Raw genomic sequence first — 18,222 nt, 5'->3', positions numbered from 1 at the left:
AAAGGGCGCTAAAAATTTAGTTTTTTAAACGCCAATAGAGTGACAGAATCGGCTTATTCGCTCTCGTGACAAATGTCTTTGATTTCTCAGAAAATAATAGGACATCCAGTACCAAATTTACTTCTGTGGCTAAAATTGAAAAAAAGTATTTCGATTTGTTTATTTTTTAAAGATAGGATTTTAAAGAGTGATTGCTTATGAAAAGATATAACTGTTATAAAGTGCAACGTATTTACGCGTGTGTTTTAATTTAATCAATTGATATTTTGTGAAATTTTATATTGAAAATGGGTCTCGATATTTTACAAGTATTATAGATTATAAAGATGTTCATTAATTTAGTCAACTTTCTATATTTATTTTTTAATTATTTTATTTTAAATTAAACATTGTAAAGTGAAGTTCTAAATCCATATAAGGAAATATTTTGATGTAATGCCGGCCAGCTCTCTGTCACGCAAATTCGCTCTTGAGTTACTACTCGAATCCAGTTTGACACATTTGACAGATCTGAAAGAAGCTCGCGAACGTGTTGTGTCCGTGAGTGTGTGATAGAAGAAAGGCCCCGATCGGCCTGCTTGGCCGATTTTGTATTATAAATATATAGAAGAAAATAAATATTTATTTGTTAATAGTAATCTTTTAATAATTTTAATATATTATGGATTATGCCAGTTGTTGATGTTTCTTAGTTTTAAGTTTTAAAAATTATATAAGTGTAAAATAAAAAAAACAAAAAATGGTGCAACATTATCAATCTCCAGTCCGAATTTACAAATATCCATTCGAATTAGTGATGGCGGTAAGTAGAAAAATATTATCCTAAACATTAGATATATATATATATATATATATATATATAATATTTATTATATGTTTGTAATATTAATGTTTATATATTGTTTATATATTAGATATATATATATATAATATATATATATCAATAAAACATAATATATATTTTAATTGATTTTATGCGCCAATAAAATATAATAAACCCGAATATTAAACTCTATAATATATATATATATATATATATATATATATATATATACACCCTGCTGGTTTGTGTCTGTATGTATGTATATTTATTTGTATTAAATATTATACAAATTATGTATGTATATATACATACATAATAAAAATGCTAAAACAAACAAACGTATTCTTTATCTTTAATGTAAGGAAATTAGTAAGTGTCACTGCATAGTAAAATATGAACAAATTTGCATATGCTAAAAATAAATTATTGGCAAATTTTTAAATATTCATTAAATACATCACCTCTGTAGTGGTCATATTCTAAGAACTACTTGTAAACGTATTATCTATTCATTAGAATAATTAAATTAGTAATAATCACTTTGATTCTTCTATTTTGCATCAAACAAAAGAAAAGCTATAAGTGTTGATAGAAATAATTAACACATGCGTGATATAATTTTTATTTTATTTTTATCCTGCACTAATTATTAAAATAAATATCATTTTAGTATTATCAATAGAGAATGTGAAACTTTTTAATTATCCTAGAATATTCTTATCTAACTTTGAAATGGATAAAAAAGCATAAATAATATTCATATATTTGAATAACAATATGTATTGCTTATCTATTCATTAGAATAATTAAATTAGTATAATCACTTTGATTCTTCTATTTTTCATCAAACAAAAGAAAAGCTATAAGTGTTGATAGAAATAATTAACACATGCGTGATATAATTTTTATTTTATTTTTATCCTGCACTAATTATTAAAATAAATATCATTTTAGTATTATCAATAGAGAATGTGAAACTTTTTAATTATCCTAGAATATTCTTATCTAACTTTGAAATGGATAAAAAAGCATAAATAATATTCATATATTTGAATAACAATATGTATTGCTTAAGAGTAATAAGTCATTTCAATATACATATATATAAATATCTCATTTACTTGTAAACATTCAGATCCCCCCTGAAATGGAGTTTTGCAGAAATATAGATATAAATGTAATTGCACTTGAATAAAAACTATAGAGATTTCATTAACAAATTCTACAATCTACTAATCAAAAACAAAACAGACTCCTTATCGAACCTTTAAACTTAAAATTTAACTTTAAAATGTATTGGAAATTTTATGCATCCCACAATTATTAAAGGATTCTATACAGACAGAAAATTTGTTTTTAATTGATAATTATATGTGTATATTCAAATTGATTTCATTGACATTGAAATAACTCATGATATATTTTGAGAATTCTAATTTGCTGATTACAAAAAAATTCTTTTATCGATTTTCACACAAAGCTAATTTATACGATTTTTATCTAGATCTATCTGGAAATATTAAATTAATTTTGAGACTTTGATAAGAAATTGTTGGAATTTAAACTAAAAACCTGAGAGTTTGGCATATATTGTGATTAAACATCTTAAAATATAACATTTACGATATTTGTACAGGAGAAAAGAATCTGGAAAACAAAATGCGAGTCAACGACCCGATGTCATATATCATAAAAAAGTGTTTCTATATAAACATTTTTTGTAGAAAGTGATCATTAAATTTTTTTATTATTTATAGAGGAGAGCAATGTTGAATAAGAATAATTAATGAACAACTGCCAATGTAAATAGTGTCTTTCTTATTTGAAAGTGAAATGATCCTTTCTCCGTTCGATTTATTAAAATATCACAAAAGGCATATTATTAACAATTAGTAATCGCAAAAAATCGAAACTGAAAAATTTTATATATCTTTACGTTTCAGAGGTTTTCTGAACATTTTGGCATATCTTAGAAAAAACGATGTATGTGTGTGCGTGTGTGCGGATACAAATTTTTGTCGACGATTTCGGCTACAACGAATCAATTGATTTGGAAAATTTTAAAATATTCGATTGCTATTAATAAGGAGACGTGCTGATTAGTTTCTAACAGAGGCAGGTCTAGCGGTTCCGATGAGACAGGGCAAAAAGAGCCAAAAACTGTAACTTAGTTTTAAAGAGAATTGGGCGTCCGATTTTAATAATTCAAAAAACATTTTTACTTGTTTTGACAAGATGAAGAATTGATTAAGTTTTTGGGAAGGCAGGTCTAGCGATTCCGGAGATCTGGTAAAAAAAAGTAAAAACAAAATGCTATTTGGAGGTCAAAAATGATCATTAGATATATGCACATCAAATTATCAGATATTTTATGGAGATTTTAATAATAAGTATAAATTTTGTTTACATTCCTATGGGTTCCATGCCAATGTTCATCCGTTAGACGGCGACACGGCGCTTACGCGCTTCGATATTTCGTCTCTATGCTGTTAAAGCAGTACGATTGCTTTGAAAAAAAGTTCAGAATTTCCAAAATATTTCAAAATAAAGAAAACATTATTTTTCAAAAAAAAAAAAATCTTGTCAAAAAATTATAGTTTCTCAAAAATCTAATTTTTTCGAAGTAAATTTTTCTCAAAAATGTTAATATTTAAAAAAAAAATAATTTTTGATACGGGCAGTTACAGTAATTTGCCTTAAGGCATGATGCCATACACCACCAGTTTTTTTAAAACTTTGTTGTGTACTCTGAAATCCCATATTATTATTGGGTATAGATTACGAATCAATGTTCAAATTAATTTTTAACAGAAAGAATCAATTTTATGTGTCTAAATGTTTTAATTTATCAATCTTAAGCTTCACTGCTCACGTTTGAATATTTGCCATAATTGCTAATTCTGAATAAAACTTGCATTTCCAATTTGCTTTAATAAAAGTGGTATTGCAGTTGGTTTTTTATTAGTTACATATAAGTACAGTACAGTCAAACCCATTCAACTCGAATTCAAGCTAAACCGGTTTGAGAGATTGAAATGTGTTTCAGTCCATTAGTCGATGTATGGTATAAAGAATATACATCGAAACTTATCTTTTATTTAGGAGGTTTACAATTAATACATATTTTAAATCTGTAATTAGTTTAATGATACCTTACAGCACATGAACCGTATGTATGACGTATCTTTATAACAGGTACATATTAACCTATTTGAAAATGACGATATTCGACATATGTTTGAATTCCCGCCATTCAGAAGTTCAAGAACAATTAGATTTTACGCTTGATGAGTTTTGATTTCGAAACTAAACTCATTTATTCATTTAGCTTAATTATTAATTTGCACTAATAATTAGTGTTATAAATAATTCTACTTACTATACGATTATTTTTCGATTCTCATCACGTCGTATTTTCTGCTGCCTCGTACTTTATTTTCGAATAATAATATGCCAACTTTATCTTATCATAATGTATTCGGCAGTTATTTCTTCATATTTTCTACTACCATTTTGGTGTCACAAACAAGAAACATAAGTGGTTTTCATTTGCCATTTATTTTCATACCGAACAAATATCTCTATTGCAAGATTGGTTGTATGTGGCTGATAAATCAATTAAGGAAATAAAATAAAATAAAAATAAAAATGGAATTGATGTATTACTTTATAAAATACAATTGTTATATTTTTCACTTGCTAATTTTGATTTGCTAATTTTGTTTTCTCGGCGCTTTGAGTCATTTTGAATCCTTTGGTCAGCAAATTTGAAAAAAACATTATGTGTGTGTATGCTTTATTTCTCATTTGGGTACGACAATCCGAAATTCACTCGAGCTTCTCTTATTAGGTCTATATTTCCAAGATATTAAATATTACTACTGCTTGATACCAGCTTGCCCATAAAGGGGATCGAACCCGTATGATAACCCTAACCTGTGCTTATGGAGCATATGGAAATGTTAGCTTTTTCTAACTTTGTCGTTTAATAGATCAATATTCTGAGGTCAACTTCTACTTTCGTATGACATTTAAAATATTTGCTATTGAATAGTTTTTGTTTTATAATGATTGGGTTATCGACATCAACCGTTAGTTTTCTACTGCGATGACATTTTAGGATTGATCATCGTAATGTCAATGCCGTTATTATCGCAATATCTATTCGAAAACATTTTTAGGCAAATTGAAAAAAAATATAAATATATTTGTAGAATATTATTATTTTGTTTATTTTCAAAATTTTCTTTCAGCGGCGTAAAAAATAAAATGCTCAGTTGGGTTTTGTTTGTTTGGATGTTTTGTCGGTCAGGGATATTGTACAAATGAATTTATAAAATTTATTAATGAATTAAAGGCTAAAAATTATAATAATCGGTAATATTACTAATTCCCGAAAAGGGTGAGTCCGGCGTGGCGAAATCGGTTCGAACCTTAGCTAGCACCAACAAGTCCTGGGTTCGTTGGTTCGACTCCCGCTACCGCCAAAGCCTGACATCAGGCTGCTTTGATGTCAATTTTCCGTTATAGATCACAATATAATTCCAAGTGGAAATCGTCCTTCGTGGACATAGCTGCATCATTCAATCATATGATAACTATTAGACATAAAAGAACACATAGGAGAATGATAAACCGATGGGTTGCCTTGCCTCTCATAAAAATACGTTAGGTCATACGTGTTCAAGAAAAACAACTTATAAAACATATAGAATAAGAGTTCTGATTGCTGTTGAAACAATAATAAAAAATTTAAAAAAATAATATTTTAATGTTTACGGTTATTTTCGATATTAAATCTAATACCTATAAATATTTTTAGTTTAAAATTAATTCTTATACTTTGGAATGAGACGAACATCTATCGATTTCTTTGAATTGGATTATCTAGGATATATTTGTATACGTAATTAGAATTGTTTGGTGGTGTGTCATCTATTCGCTCTCTATTTCAGTGGAAAAGAACTGCCAAATTTCATCTTTGTTCCAAGAATAAATATTCATATGAAATGTTATTCGCTAAATACATTAACCCTGATTAACGGCTCGAATTGAGAATTTTGAAGAGAATTAAGGAAAGTTTTACACGTTTATTCTATATTTGATGGTTTTATCTTGTTTTTTCCATTATAATCTAATTTGTTGTGGTTTGCATTCCGGAAAGTATACAACTTTTTGTAAATATTTATAATAATAATTGATAAAAATTTCTAGTTTATATAACCTACTCATATATAGGGTATTAGATGCTTGATTGGTTCAGTGTATCGCCACTAAAATTGTGTGGGCAAATTATGTTTAATTAGATAAGGATCGCTTTATTATATTTAACTTTCCACTATCACTTTTCATTATACCAAATCTTTTATAACACGTTTAATATGGCATTTCAATTTTTAGCCAACATGTTATTTACACTTGTTTCCGTATTTTAACATTTCATCCAAAACATTTTTATCTAAACGTTCAATATAAATAACAACTCATGACCAGTCTAATAATGGCATTGATGTCTGCACGTGTAATACATCTGATAATTAGATATTTTTTATTTTCAATCTAATCTGTTTTGCGAACATATTATGATCATAGATCAAAGTATATCACATACTTTATAACTTCCTTAATTTTTGTGTTTCTGAACTCATTCTTGTTAATTTTGAGGGATGAAATCATGTTATATATTGCTTTCAAATTTATAATTTTGTTTACAAAGATATAATTGTAATTTTAGACTTAAATTATGTTTGAAGTTTTTGTAAAAATGTTTGTTTAGTATTATATTATTATTTTTTTAAGAGCAATCAGAACTTATCAGAGTAGTGATGATACTACTTGACCACGCGGCTTCTTAGAAGGCAACCTAACGGAATCTCTATTTGATATAATTCATTATTAGAATTTTTCGAAAACTGATGATTCAATTTTAATTTAATGCATCCATTCCGGTAAAGGGCTATTTCATTTAAAAACATATTTAGATGTATATTATCAAGTGAAAATCGGTGTTCTACTTTTTGACATCATGCTCTCCAAGAAGAGTATCGATCCTGAAAACCTCTCATTAACCGTAGGGTAGTTATAGTAATGGGCAGAAAATCAAAAATGAAAATTTTTGCATTTCTCGACGTTTTGAAGGTTTCTGAACATTTTGGCATACCTCAGAAAAAAAGGATGTGTGTGTGTGTGTGTTTTGTATGTCCGTAATTTTTTCGTCCACGTTTTCGGGCGCACGGATCAACCGATTTGAATGGTTTAAAAAACATTCGATTCCTATTAATATGGAGATGTGCTGATTAGTTTTTGGCAAAGGCAGGTCCAGCCGTTACGGAGATATGGAGCAAAGAATGCAGAAAATAGAAATCGAGTTTTTGAGAGAACCGATCATCCGATTTGTATGATCCAAAAAACATTCAGTTCGTAATGACGGGGAAAAGTCGTTATTAGTTTTTGGCCCAGCGGTTTCGGAGATACAGAGCTAAATGTTAAAAAAAATTGCAGTTTTTGATAGAACTAAGCGTTCGATTTAAACGATTCAGAAAACTTTCTGCTCGTTTCAACAAAATAATTGCTTTTGGAAAAAAAATTGTTTTTAATTTTTTTTTTTTTCAAAAAATATTTTTGTAATTTTATTCGGTATTTGCTCAGATATAACAAGATAGCAAAAATAATGAAAATTACAGTATTTGTAATAATATATTTGAAAACGTTTAAAATTTCTCGAATATTTCATTACGGTACGGAAAGTTTCAGCAATTTGCCTTAAGGCACGATGCCATACACCACTAGTTTCTCTTATAGTCCAGTCATTTAAGCTTAAATTAGGTAAGAATCTAGGAATTCGTGATACCCAGCTGTAAGTCTGTAAATACTTGTATATTGACACTCTAAAAGTTGTCCCAAAACCTACATATGGTAATTACACCCTACCATATGTAGGTTTTAGACAACTTTAGGGTGTCAATATACAAGTATTTACAGACTTGCAGCTGGGTATCTCAAATTCCGAGGTGAATTGACTATAATGACTGGACTATTATAGCTATGTTGAAAATAAAATATTTTAGAATTATAAAAAATAATGTGAGTTGTCAAGAAATTCGGTTACCACTTAAATATCGTCAAACTTTTAAATACTTATTTTTAAACTCAATTATATTCAGACAACAATCAAAGGTCGGTATTACTATGATGACTACCAATTTTATCGGGTTACATTTCCTTTCAAATATGCCTATAAAATATTTGGATACAACATCCTCTGAATTACTCGTCGGTGCAAGTACGAGTACTTGTTTTATGTTGATGACAAATGACCCTGACCGCAATGTTAATAAAATTGTTCTGAGAACGGTAACTAAATCTCTGACGTATTTATTATAATCATTATTTATGAATCCAATATCACCACTATTGTAAACATGATTCAAATTGTGATCTATCATAATCATACTGGAACGAATTAGGACTTATTTTTATTATTCATTATTTGATAGCCATCAGAAACTTCAGCTGTTTTGATAATTTGTCTTAAGGGGGTATTTTAGTGTAGAGCGATGAATTTTAGGTCATTTTTAAAGTGTCGTAAAAGAAAGCAATGAATGTTTTTACTATCCATTTTTTACCACTTGTTTATTAATATTATTAAAATACAAAACAAAAATTAAAAAATACAAAATTTGAAAATTGTAAAAACTGGCAGCTGATGAAGTGGTGGTCTCAAAAATTGGCACCTCAGTCTTGACATGATTTCAGCCCTCCTGGCCATCGAAAATGCAAAAAATAAAAAAGTAATAGTAAAAGTTTTTCAAAAAATTGGCATCTCAGGCTGACATGATTCAAGCCCTCCTAGCCATCGGAAATGCAAAATAAAAGATATATATCTCAATTTATGTCGCAGTCGCCCGTACTAGCGATGAGTAAAAAAAAATATTTTTAACAATTTGGCGACTGTTTGAAAAAAAAGTGTTTTTTTACTGTTTTGTTTGAGTTTCTCGAATTTTTTAAAAATAGTAAAAATTGGAATTTGGCGATAATCCTAGTTCGGGCTATAGATCGGTCTACAAACCAGACTCTCTGAACATTTCAAATGAATCGGTCGAGTAGAACTCAAGAAATCGTGTCAACAGTACTGAAAAAGTCTTTTCTGAGAAAAACGCATTTAAAGTTTTGCGTGAAGCCAAACCAGTATCGAGACCGAGTCTGTAAAATGCCTATATCTACGAAAATAATTCAAATTTTCAAAAACCTTCTCGTACCCATATTCTTAGATAGTTAAACTTTGAAAATATAAATAAAAAAAAATCGATGTTTTGAATTTCTACACTAGAATACCCCCTTAACTTACGTCGGTTTTATAGTTGGCATCCCAGTTGTCTCATCTCTATGTATGGTATTTTATTTGTGCACTTCTGTAATAGTGATGAATATTTTTGATGTAACAATGGCGGACAAGGACTATGCTATACTTTCAAGTAAAAGCCGACGTTCCTACTGCTTGACATCAGGCTACTCGAGGTTAGTGACGAATCTGGGACCTCTGATTCAATTCCCATAGCTCTCCGAGTGCGAGTTCATATATTTGTTAAATGAACAGATTATTTAACTGTAGAAACAATATATGTATGTGAATCGCAGAGGTAGTTCTTTTAAAACGTATGCGTCTGTCGGTCTGCATAATGATATTTGGCTCTGCTGTGTCAATGAAATTATTTATTACGATCGCATACAAGGTAAAAGCATAGCGGTAAATAATAAATAATATGAGATTGGTTTTACATATAACGTGGTTTGAAAACTGACTCATATTATACCACATTACGAAAATAAGATTATTGTTGTTTAACCCAGGACAAAGTCAAAGACGACACTCAGCAATCTTTTCTTTTTAAATTTCCTTATTAAATTACAATCTGCCTTTCCACCACACGCCATTCAGCGATTTTGAGAAAATTTGTAAATTTTGAATTAAAGTTTGAAAGGTTACTTTTTCAAATAAGTAGGGGGCCATAAGGTCCATTAATCGCGTGATTTTTTTAGGGGTTTGACAAAAAATCACAAATATCACATTTAAAAAATTCAAACATTTATCACCAAGGGGGGATCCAAAAATCCTTAAAAATCGATCACGCAATTAATAGACATCCCCTAGGTGAGCCTTTTCAAATAACCGAACTTTATCAGTAGATGCTGGATGCCCTTTACCTTTAAAAATATAGTTGGTAGCTTAAAATTTTAATATTCAACTTTGCTTTAATTGTACATTGATTTTGAGGCATTGCTATTGTATAATTATTGACTAATGATTAAAATTATTTATATTCTACTTCTTCAATTTATCATATTAAGCTTGTTATTGGCATTTAAAATTTAAGTAATAAAAACTGTATAATAATTACAAATGAAGGCTGAATAGAATAAAAATAACAATACTTATGAATAGATATGCACTGCTAATTAAAACAGTCGGTATTTCTCGAATTTCAAATCGACTTTTTAATATATATCACGAATAACAAATAATGTATATGTGTAGTATATATATATAATATATATATATTATAAATAATACTATATATAGATATATAATATAATAAATATATATATATATCTATATTATATAATATAGTCAAATTAATAAAGGATTAAAATATAAAAAAAATTCTATTAAACGTTTCTACACTTAATGCATCTCATCATTCAGAAATCAAACCAGGGAAACCCCAAAAAATTATATAAAATTTATTAAACACTAAACTTGTTTAAAAGAATAACATAACTAATAATAATTAATAAAAAGAGAAATAGCACATATTGTCCTCCTATTTAAATATTGTAAAACTGATACAACTTAATATGCACGTGTATAAGTCATTAATATATATTATTTATATAATGTACGCTAATGTAAATTATTTAACATAGAATTTTTTAATGTTTCATGTTTTCGACGAACGCCTAAATATTAATTGCATTGAGGCTTACCATTACAATGTACAAAGTACAAAAAGTAATTAATAGTTTGGTTCGTAGTGTATATAATTCAGGTCTATTGAAGAACTGATGTTCTGGTGGAATTTTCGTGAGTGGTTTGATTAGATCAACTTAATAATTTATTTCGCTTTAGGGGGTGAAGGTTTTGACATTACTGAAACAACTTGGGTACACAAACATACACACACAGTTATATATATATGGGTGGGTCGATTTAAAGGTTACTTAGGCACATATGATTTTCGGATTCTAGGGATCAAAATAAGATACTTTGCTGAAGAAACCATACCTTTAAAATGAATTCTGATGTCCCGTGCATTGACCCAAAAATAAGGGTTAAATGTTGAAAAACCGCTCAGGGGAAGTTCCAGGGGTTGAACCACGGACATGGGTGGATCGGCCTTCCAAAGTTAGTGGGGGTCGGTCATACATTAGGACGCGATTGGGGCACTTTAAATGGGTCAAAATGGAATTTTTCAAATTTCAGCCCTTATATATATATATATATATATATATATATATATACATATGTTAATAGAGCATTATGCAATTTCTTTGAGCTATTCATCAAAAATATTATGCATTTTTTTAGTCTTCTTATTGACTGAGGTATTGAGTAATGGTGTAACTAATTAATTAGTGTCTTACTATTTTGAATATGATTGTTGTTTCTGTTTTAATTGCATCTGGTATAACTGGATTTGAAGATCGTTGTGTATTATGAAAATTTGAATATACTTCAGGGCATCAGTCATTGCCCTAAGTAATTTTGATTCCATTCTTTCTAACATTATTTTACCTACTATGTTAGTCTTTGTAGTTCTGCCCCAAACTTTGATAGGTTTGATTACAAATAAGTTTAATTATAAATAAGAACTTTATCCCAAGGATAATTTTGATAGGACCAATAGCCTGTTGAGTTCTTGGATTCGTTGTATTTTACATTTTATATGGTGTTTTCCAAGCCAAACACCTAAATGCATTCTAAGGGATTTGATTCAAATTTATTTACAGCTGTTGTTCACTGTTGAAAGATATACTACATGTATCCTTTCTCAGAGTAAAACAGATGTACTGGGGTTGAGAATGGTTAATTTTAATTTTTCAAATATTTGACTAGTCTTAAATCATATTAAGATGTTTTGCAATCATATGCAATTTATGGTAAACCTGTAACATGCATAGATCAACCGGCGTACTGGTTAAACACTTTTTTAATGCAAAATAATTGTTTTAATTGCATTTCTTATTCCTGATTGGTATGTTATAATTCTACTATTTGAATTCTAATATTAATTTAAATTGAATATTTATTACATTTTAATAATTTCTGATTATGCAAACGATAAAAGTCAATTAGCCAGCTGATTCACATATATATATAATAATAACAATAATGAGTGATTTCTTGAGGGCGATACATCAAAAAGCAAATATTCAAAAATAATCTTTAATTTCAAACGTTTCGACATACAATTTGATGTCATCATCAGTGGATATTGAATTGAGCATGGTATTTTATATCTAAAAATGTGTACACATCACAGAATTTTGCACTAACCAGTCGATAATCATGAATTTTTTAATAAGAAAAATAATGAGAGTTTTGTTTTGCAAAACTGTGGAAAAAATTTAAGAATTTTTGCACAAAACGAAGGCTATGTAATAGCTGCGAATCCCGAAGCAAGAGTCAATAATAATAATATATGAATATGTTAATTTCAGCGATTGTACATTTTTTTTTTTTTTCGTATATTTGATCAAATAATAAGTATCGATACTTGTGTTATACGAGTATATGATGGTTCTATGAACCTTACTTCATTTCTTATTGAATGTTAAACGAAAACGAAAATTACGATTTACGACTTAAACGAAATTTTACGATTTTTTTTTAATTAAATGATGGGTTTCGCCTGAGCCAATGTTTTACACTAATAATTTCTTCGATAAAAATTGGATTAATAATTGATGATCTTCACATTTTTATTTATGATTGTTTTCAGAAAAATGGTTTATCCTTCTTCAGATGTTTTGAACTTGTCTGCCTAATTTCTTTATGAAACAAGATTTTTTTACCATCATTGTTTTCATAATAATGTGGTAATATCCAGCTCGTTTTAATATCAAAGCTCTTAAAATTAAATGGCTGAGTGTGAATTGTATTTTAAGTAAAGCCCTTTCTTTGGAATGTTAAAAATCTAATAATTTGATTGGTTTTTATTATTTTCCAGGCGTATGAGCGTCGTTTTCCAACATGTCCACAAATTCCTGTGGTGCTTGATTGCGAAATCACGCACGATCAATGGAATGAAGAACGATCACGTCGCGAAACTATTAGGAGGTGCAAATTGGCTGTTGAGGCTCCTTATCTGCTGAAGAAAGTGAGTATCAGACTAAAATTGTGATTTCATCACTTCTTAACTGCAATAATTGTAATTAATATCAGGCTTGTAATCAATATTAAATTTGCTGTACTCACAGTTTAGGCATACTCCATCACGTAAAAACTTGTATGGGCTAATAACATTTTTATTGTTTCTATACGTTTTGACACATTGTTTTGTGTCATCTTCAGTGGACTCCAGTTTGAAAGCACAGATAAAACTATTAATTAAAACTAATTTATAAGAAAGTGATATGGTGTAAAAACTTACATGTAATTGTAATATTCCTAATTATTTTCTAATAATTGTTCACAAATGCACTTATTAAAACATTTCTTGTCACTTTAAATCGGAACAATTATATAAATTTTTAGAACGAATTTATTATTGTAGAGTATTGTATATTACTACCAATTATTTTAAAGTCGGAATTGATTGCCGATTTAATAAAAGAACCTCTGTGCTAAGGCAAGTTTTATTTGATTTCAGATTATTGGCGTTGATGTCGTATATTTTATCCAAACAAATACATTAGATCTTAAGACCAGATGTTTGATTATCGATGCCGTTAACGAAAGCTTTGCAAATCGAGTTGGTGTTGTTGAAAAGTGCAGATATTACGTAAGAGACATTTATAATATATTACGTAGTTGAAAATTAATACCCTATAATCTGAATTTTTAAATATATTTATAACCGATCGGTATTGTTTCCCTTGTCATAATTCATTCATTTGTTATATTAGGTCCATCCAGAAAATCCATCTTGGACTTGCTTTGATCAGACAGCATCTCTTGATATTAAAAACTTTTTTGGTTTCGAAAGTGCAATGGAAAAATTGGCCATGAAACAATATTCACAAAATATAGCGAAAGGTATTATTTTGCAAGATATAAAATATAGAGATATTAGAGATTGTACCATATTTATAATTATTTGGTTAATTTCGTTTTACGTGAAATGAAAATGTTTGTTAGACAAACCACAATTTTTCTCACAAGAAATGGAGAAATAAACATACTTTAATTTAATTTAATATCTTAATATCTTAATATAATTTTAATTACTAATATGTATCTTAATTTATTGGAACAATGAATCTTCAGAGCATAGTAGATATATTCAAAGATTAAAAATCTTCATTCATCATTGATTTTTTTTTTGTTTGAAAGTTTTAGTTAATTTTCTATAAAAATATTCTGAACAAATTGAAAATGATAACATTGCTTTCGATATAATTCAAAAGATTTGCAGCAACTTCATAATTTTAATTAAAAAGCTTTGAATTAAACATCTTAATTTTGAGATTTTACGCCTATTTGGCGAGATATTAGTACGATAATTATATTAATATTTGTTTTTATTAACATAATTTATTTTGTATAGGAAAAGAATTGATAGAATACTTGTAGAAGAACTTAAAAAGGAAAACATTACTTATGTTAGTCCTTGGACAGCTCCAGCTATTGAAGGAGATCATATCTCAACTTTAAATGATAATTCACAAAATAATTATACAAGTATGTCAAAAGATGATGTAAATAATGAGCATGCTGGCATGCAAGAAGGTAATTATAATGCTAAAATATACATGATTATAGATATCCACACATAATTTTTGGAAATTGTTGGACCTAAACTTTCATGTCTTCAGGCCACCACACACACCTCACATACTCAATAATGCTACACATGTTTTCCCAGTTCTCTGTCGTATCTACAATTTTCATGTTAATGAAAATTTTCAAGCTAATGAAGTAATTAGAAGTAACCTATACTAGCCTGAAGCAACATTATTACACTTTTTTTATTGTCTATATACATATATGCAACCTATGCAACATTGCCCAACATCCTTGCCGAATAGTATCTCCAAGTGTTAATATATAAATATATAAACATGATGATTAATATTTATTAGATCTTTTGAATGCTGAATATATTAAAAAATGGTTTTGCGATTTAACACCTCTGGAAGAATCTCAGCTACTCCAATTCAAAAAAGCAATTTTGGAGGATGACACAGAAGAGGTAATTAAAACATGTGTAATATATGCTTAATCTTGATTGAATGATTTGAAATTGATTTGACTAATCTTTGACTCAGCCTCAGGATTGGTTCACACTTCTTCGTTTCCTGAGAGCGCGTGATTTTGATATTCAAGGAGCTAAAGAGATGTTTCAAAAAAGTATGTTGTGGCGAAAGCAAAATAATATAGATCATCTGAAACAAACTTACAGAATGCATACGGTGCTGACTAATCACTTTCCAGGAGGATGGCATAATACTGACATTGGTAAAATGATTATAGTTTATTCTTGTTACAATTTTTAGAAGCAGCCATTTGTGTAGCAAATTATAATTTATAAACAATAAATTTTTATGCAGATGGAAGACCATTATACCTATTAAGACTTGGTCACATGGATGTTAAAGGTCTAATCAAATCTGTTGGGGAGGAGGGAATATTAAACTTGGTAAAAATATTGTAATATTTATTTTTATTATTTATTTATTATTATAGCAATTTCTTTATTGTTTTTTCATAGTGAATCATTTTAGGAATCACTACTTTTTTCTATATTATCTATTTCCATAGAAGTAAATGTGTTTACTATTTGTAACAGTGTTTATTTTTTATACATATATATGGTCGTAGTGGTAATAATGGCATTTAATTAATTTAAAATCTAGACTTTGCACATTTGTGAAGAAGGGTTGAGCCGTATTATGCAATCTTCGAGAAAAATGGGTCGTGCAGTGCGTGGCTGGTGTCTCTTGGTAGATCTGGAAGGCTTAAATATGCGCCATTTATGGAGACCAGGAATTCGAACACTTTTAAGGTTTATTACTAAATGCATTTATCTTGTATCTTGGTTTCAGAATTTCATGTATTTATTTTATTGAGAACTCATTCAAAAAAATATTTATCATGAAACAGAATAATTGAAACAGTGGAAGCAAATTATCCTGATACTATGGGTCGTGTTTTAATCGTTCGAGCGCCGCGAGTTTTTCCAATACTGTGGACCTTAGTTAGCACATTTATAGGTATTACTTTATTATTTTTATGGCATTCACAGCAAATCACGATTATATATCTGAATGAATAATTATAGATGAAAATACCAGGAGTAAATTTGTATTTTTCTCTGCTGGTGATAGTTTAGATGGTTTAAACACTTTGATACCTGAGGATTCTGTACCTGATTTTTTAGGCGGAGACTGTAAAGTAAGCATTCACACTTTTATGAATCTCAATATCAGAATATATAAACATTTTATATATAATATAAAAAATATTATAGACACAAATTCATGAAGGAGGTCTGGTACCAAAATCTTTATATATTGTTGGTCATCCGTCCAATACGGTTGGTGAAAATGGAGTGCCTAGTTCTCCAGAACATCAATCTTTATATCACGCTATTCAATTAACACAAGGACAGGTATTCATAATTTTTATTTGCATCTAATAATATTATTTATAGTTTCCTAATAAGTATTACACAGAAATTTTTAAATTTTAGGTTCATGAAGTTTTAATACATAATGTTGATCCTAGAAGTGTATTAACATGGGATTTTGATGTGTTGGGACAAGCAATAAATTTCTCAGTATATCGAACAAATCAAAATATTGAAGAAGGTAAAATATGAAATAATAATCAAGTATATATATATATATATATATATATATATATATATATATATTCTGCTTGTAGTTGGCGGTAAAAGTTCTGTGCTGGATAATAAAAATTGGAAAGAAGGGCAGCAGTATCATTCAGTTGAAAAAACTTTAATTTGTAAAGATGGTGAGAGTGTGCAGGTAAATTATTATCATATAGATAATAGTGATAATTATGATATTAATAATATTATTAATAGTAATAATTATGTCTTCTGAAACACGTGCTTATTAAATTTAATATTTAATTGATAATTATGTGAGAATCAAAAAATTTAAATTTATTTTAAGGGGTCACATATAATGACACACTGTGGTACATATATAATGCAGTGGCGTAGGGAACAAGGAGCAAAACAAAGTTCTGGATTGTCAAGAGTGATGTATTATCATGAGACTTTGAGTTCGTCAGATTACAGGTTTCAATTAATTTTGAATAAGATACTTTTTTGTACAAATTTTGCAATTATTTAATAACAGTATTATTTCATTGAATTTGAACCATCATTTTCACTAACACCTTTTAGGTAATCCAAAATTGCAATTATTATAAGTGTTTGAATATTTTAAATGATTTAGCATTGTTTAATAATTCTTTATTGTTTCAGAGGATCAATGACTAGTCTTCAATCAGGACTGTCTGCATTGAGCGTTTCTAGTTCTTGTTTGTCTCGGTGATCTTTATAAATGTGCATTTTCATAAAATGCACAAATCATTTAAGACTAAATGAATATAATTACGGATACAAAATATTAGGTGGCATAGTAATATAGTAAACAGTGACAAAATGCTCATATATGTGACACTTAAAACCTTAGCTTAATTTTAAGTTTTAATAGAAAATGTTTTATATAGCAGACATGCTATCAAAAGATCTTTGTAAAACTAAATATATAATTACATATTTAGATGAAATTTATATATCAGGAATACATTAAATCTTCCAAGAAAATTAGATCTACAAAAATATATTAAATATAATATCAACAAGCATTGCGTGGCAATTCACCATAGAATTAGTTTCAACAAAATGTTATTTTTGTGACAGATACTATACTGAAATAGTTCAATTAGTGTAAAAATTTAATAAGTTATAGCAATTGCATGTAATGTAGGAATTATAAATATATTATATGATTGATAAAGTTTATTTGATTTACTAAATTATGACTACAAAACTTGAAATTTTCAAGTTTGTCTTCTTGTATAATTTTATTATTGAATTAAAATAATCACTGATAAAAATTAATTTACAATTACTAAAATTCATAAACAAATCCTAAGCAGAAGTTAATTAGTTTAAACATTTTTTTATAAATTAGCACCTTTT

At 28.2% G+C, this 18,222-nt stretch overlaps 1 protein-coding gene across 1 annotated transcript; it reads left to right on the top strand.

The window, feature by feature from the left end:
- Positions 1-739: 739 nt before the first annotated feature.
- On the top strand, positions 740-17,639 carry LOC113384896 (protein real-time-like). Its single transcript, XM_026622668.1, is given in 17 exon segments — positions 740-802; positions 13,051-13,200; positions 13,693-13,824; positions 13,949-14,078; positions 14,590-14,607; positions 14,610-14,723; positions 15,125-15,234; positions 15,311-15,500; positions 15,593-15,681; positions 15,899-16,047; positions 16,146-16,255; positions 16,324-16,436; positions 16,513-16,653; positions 16,735-16,852; positions 16,929-17,032; positions 17,183-17,310; positions 17,500-17,639. Coding segments are annotated over 17 exon segments (1,929 nt in total). The 3' UTR covers positions 17,570-17,639.
- The last annotated feature ends 583 nt before the right edge of the window (positions 17,640-18,222 follow it).

Source organism: Ctenocephalides felis, unplaced genomic scaffold, assembly GCF_003426905.1.
Source record: "Ctenocephalides felis isolate EL2017-DRISC unplaced genomic scaffold, ASM342690v1 CF-g0.4_SCAFFOLD_03571, whole genome shotgun sequence".
Classification (NCBI taxonomy): domain Eukaryota; kingdom Metazoa; phylum Arthropoda; class Insecta; order Siphonaptera; family Pulicidae; genus Ctenocephalides; species Ctenocephalides felis.
Note: the sequence above shows the minus strand (reverse complement) of the source record. Positions and strands in the feature narration are given on the sequence as shown.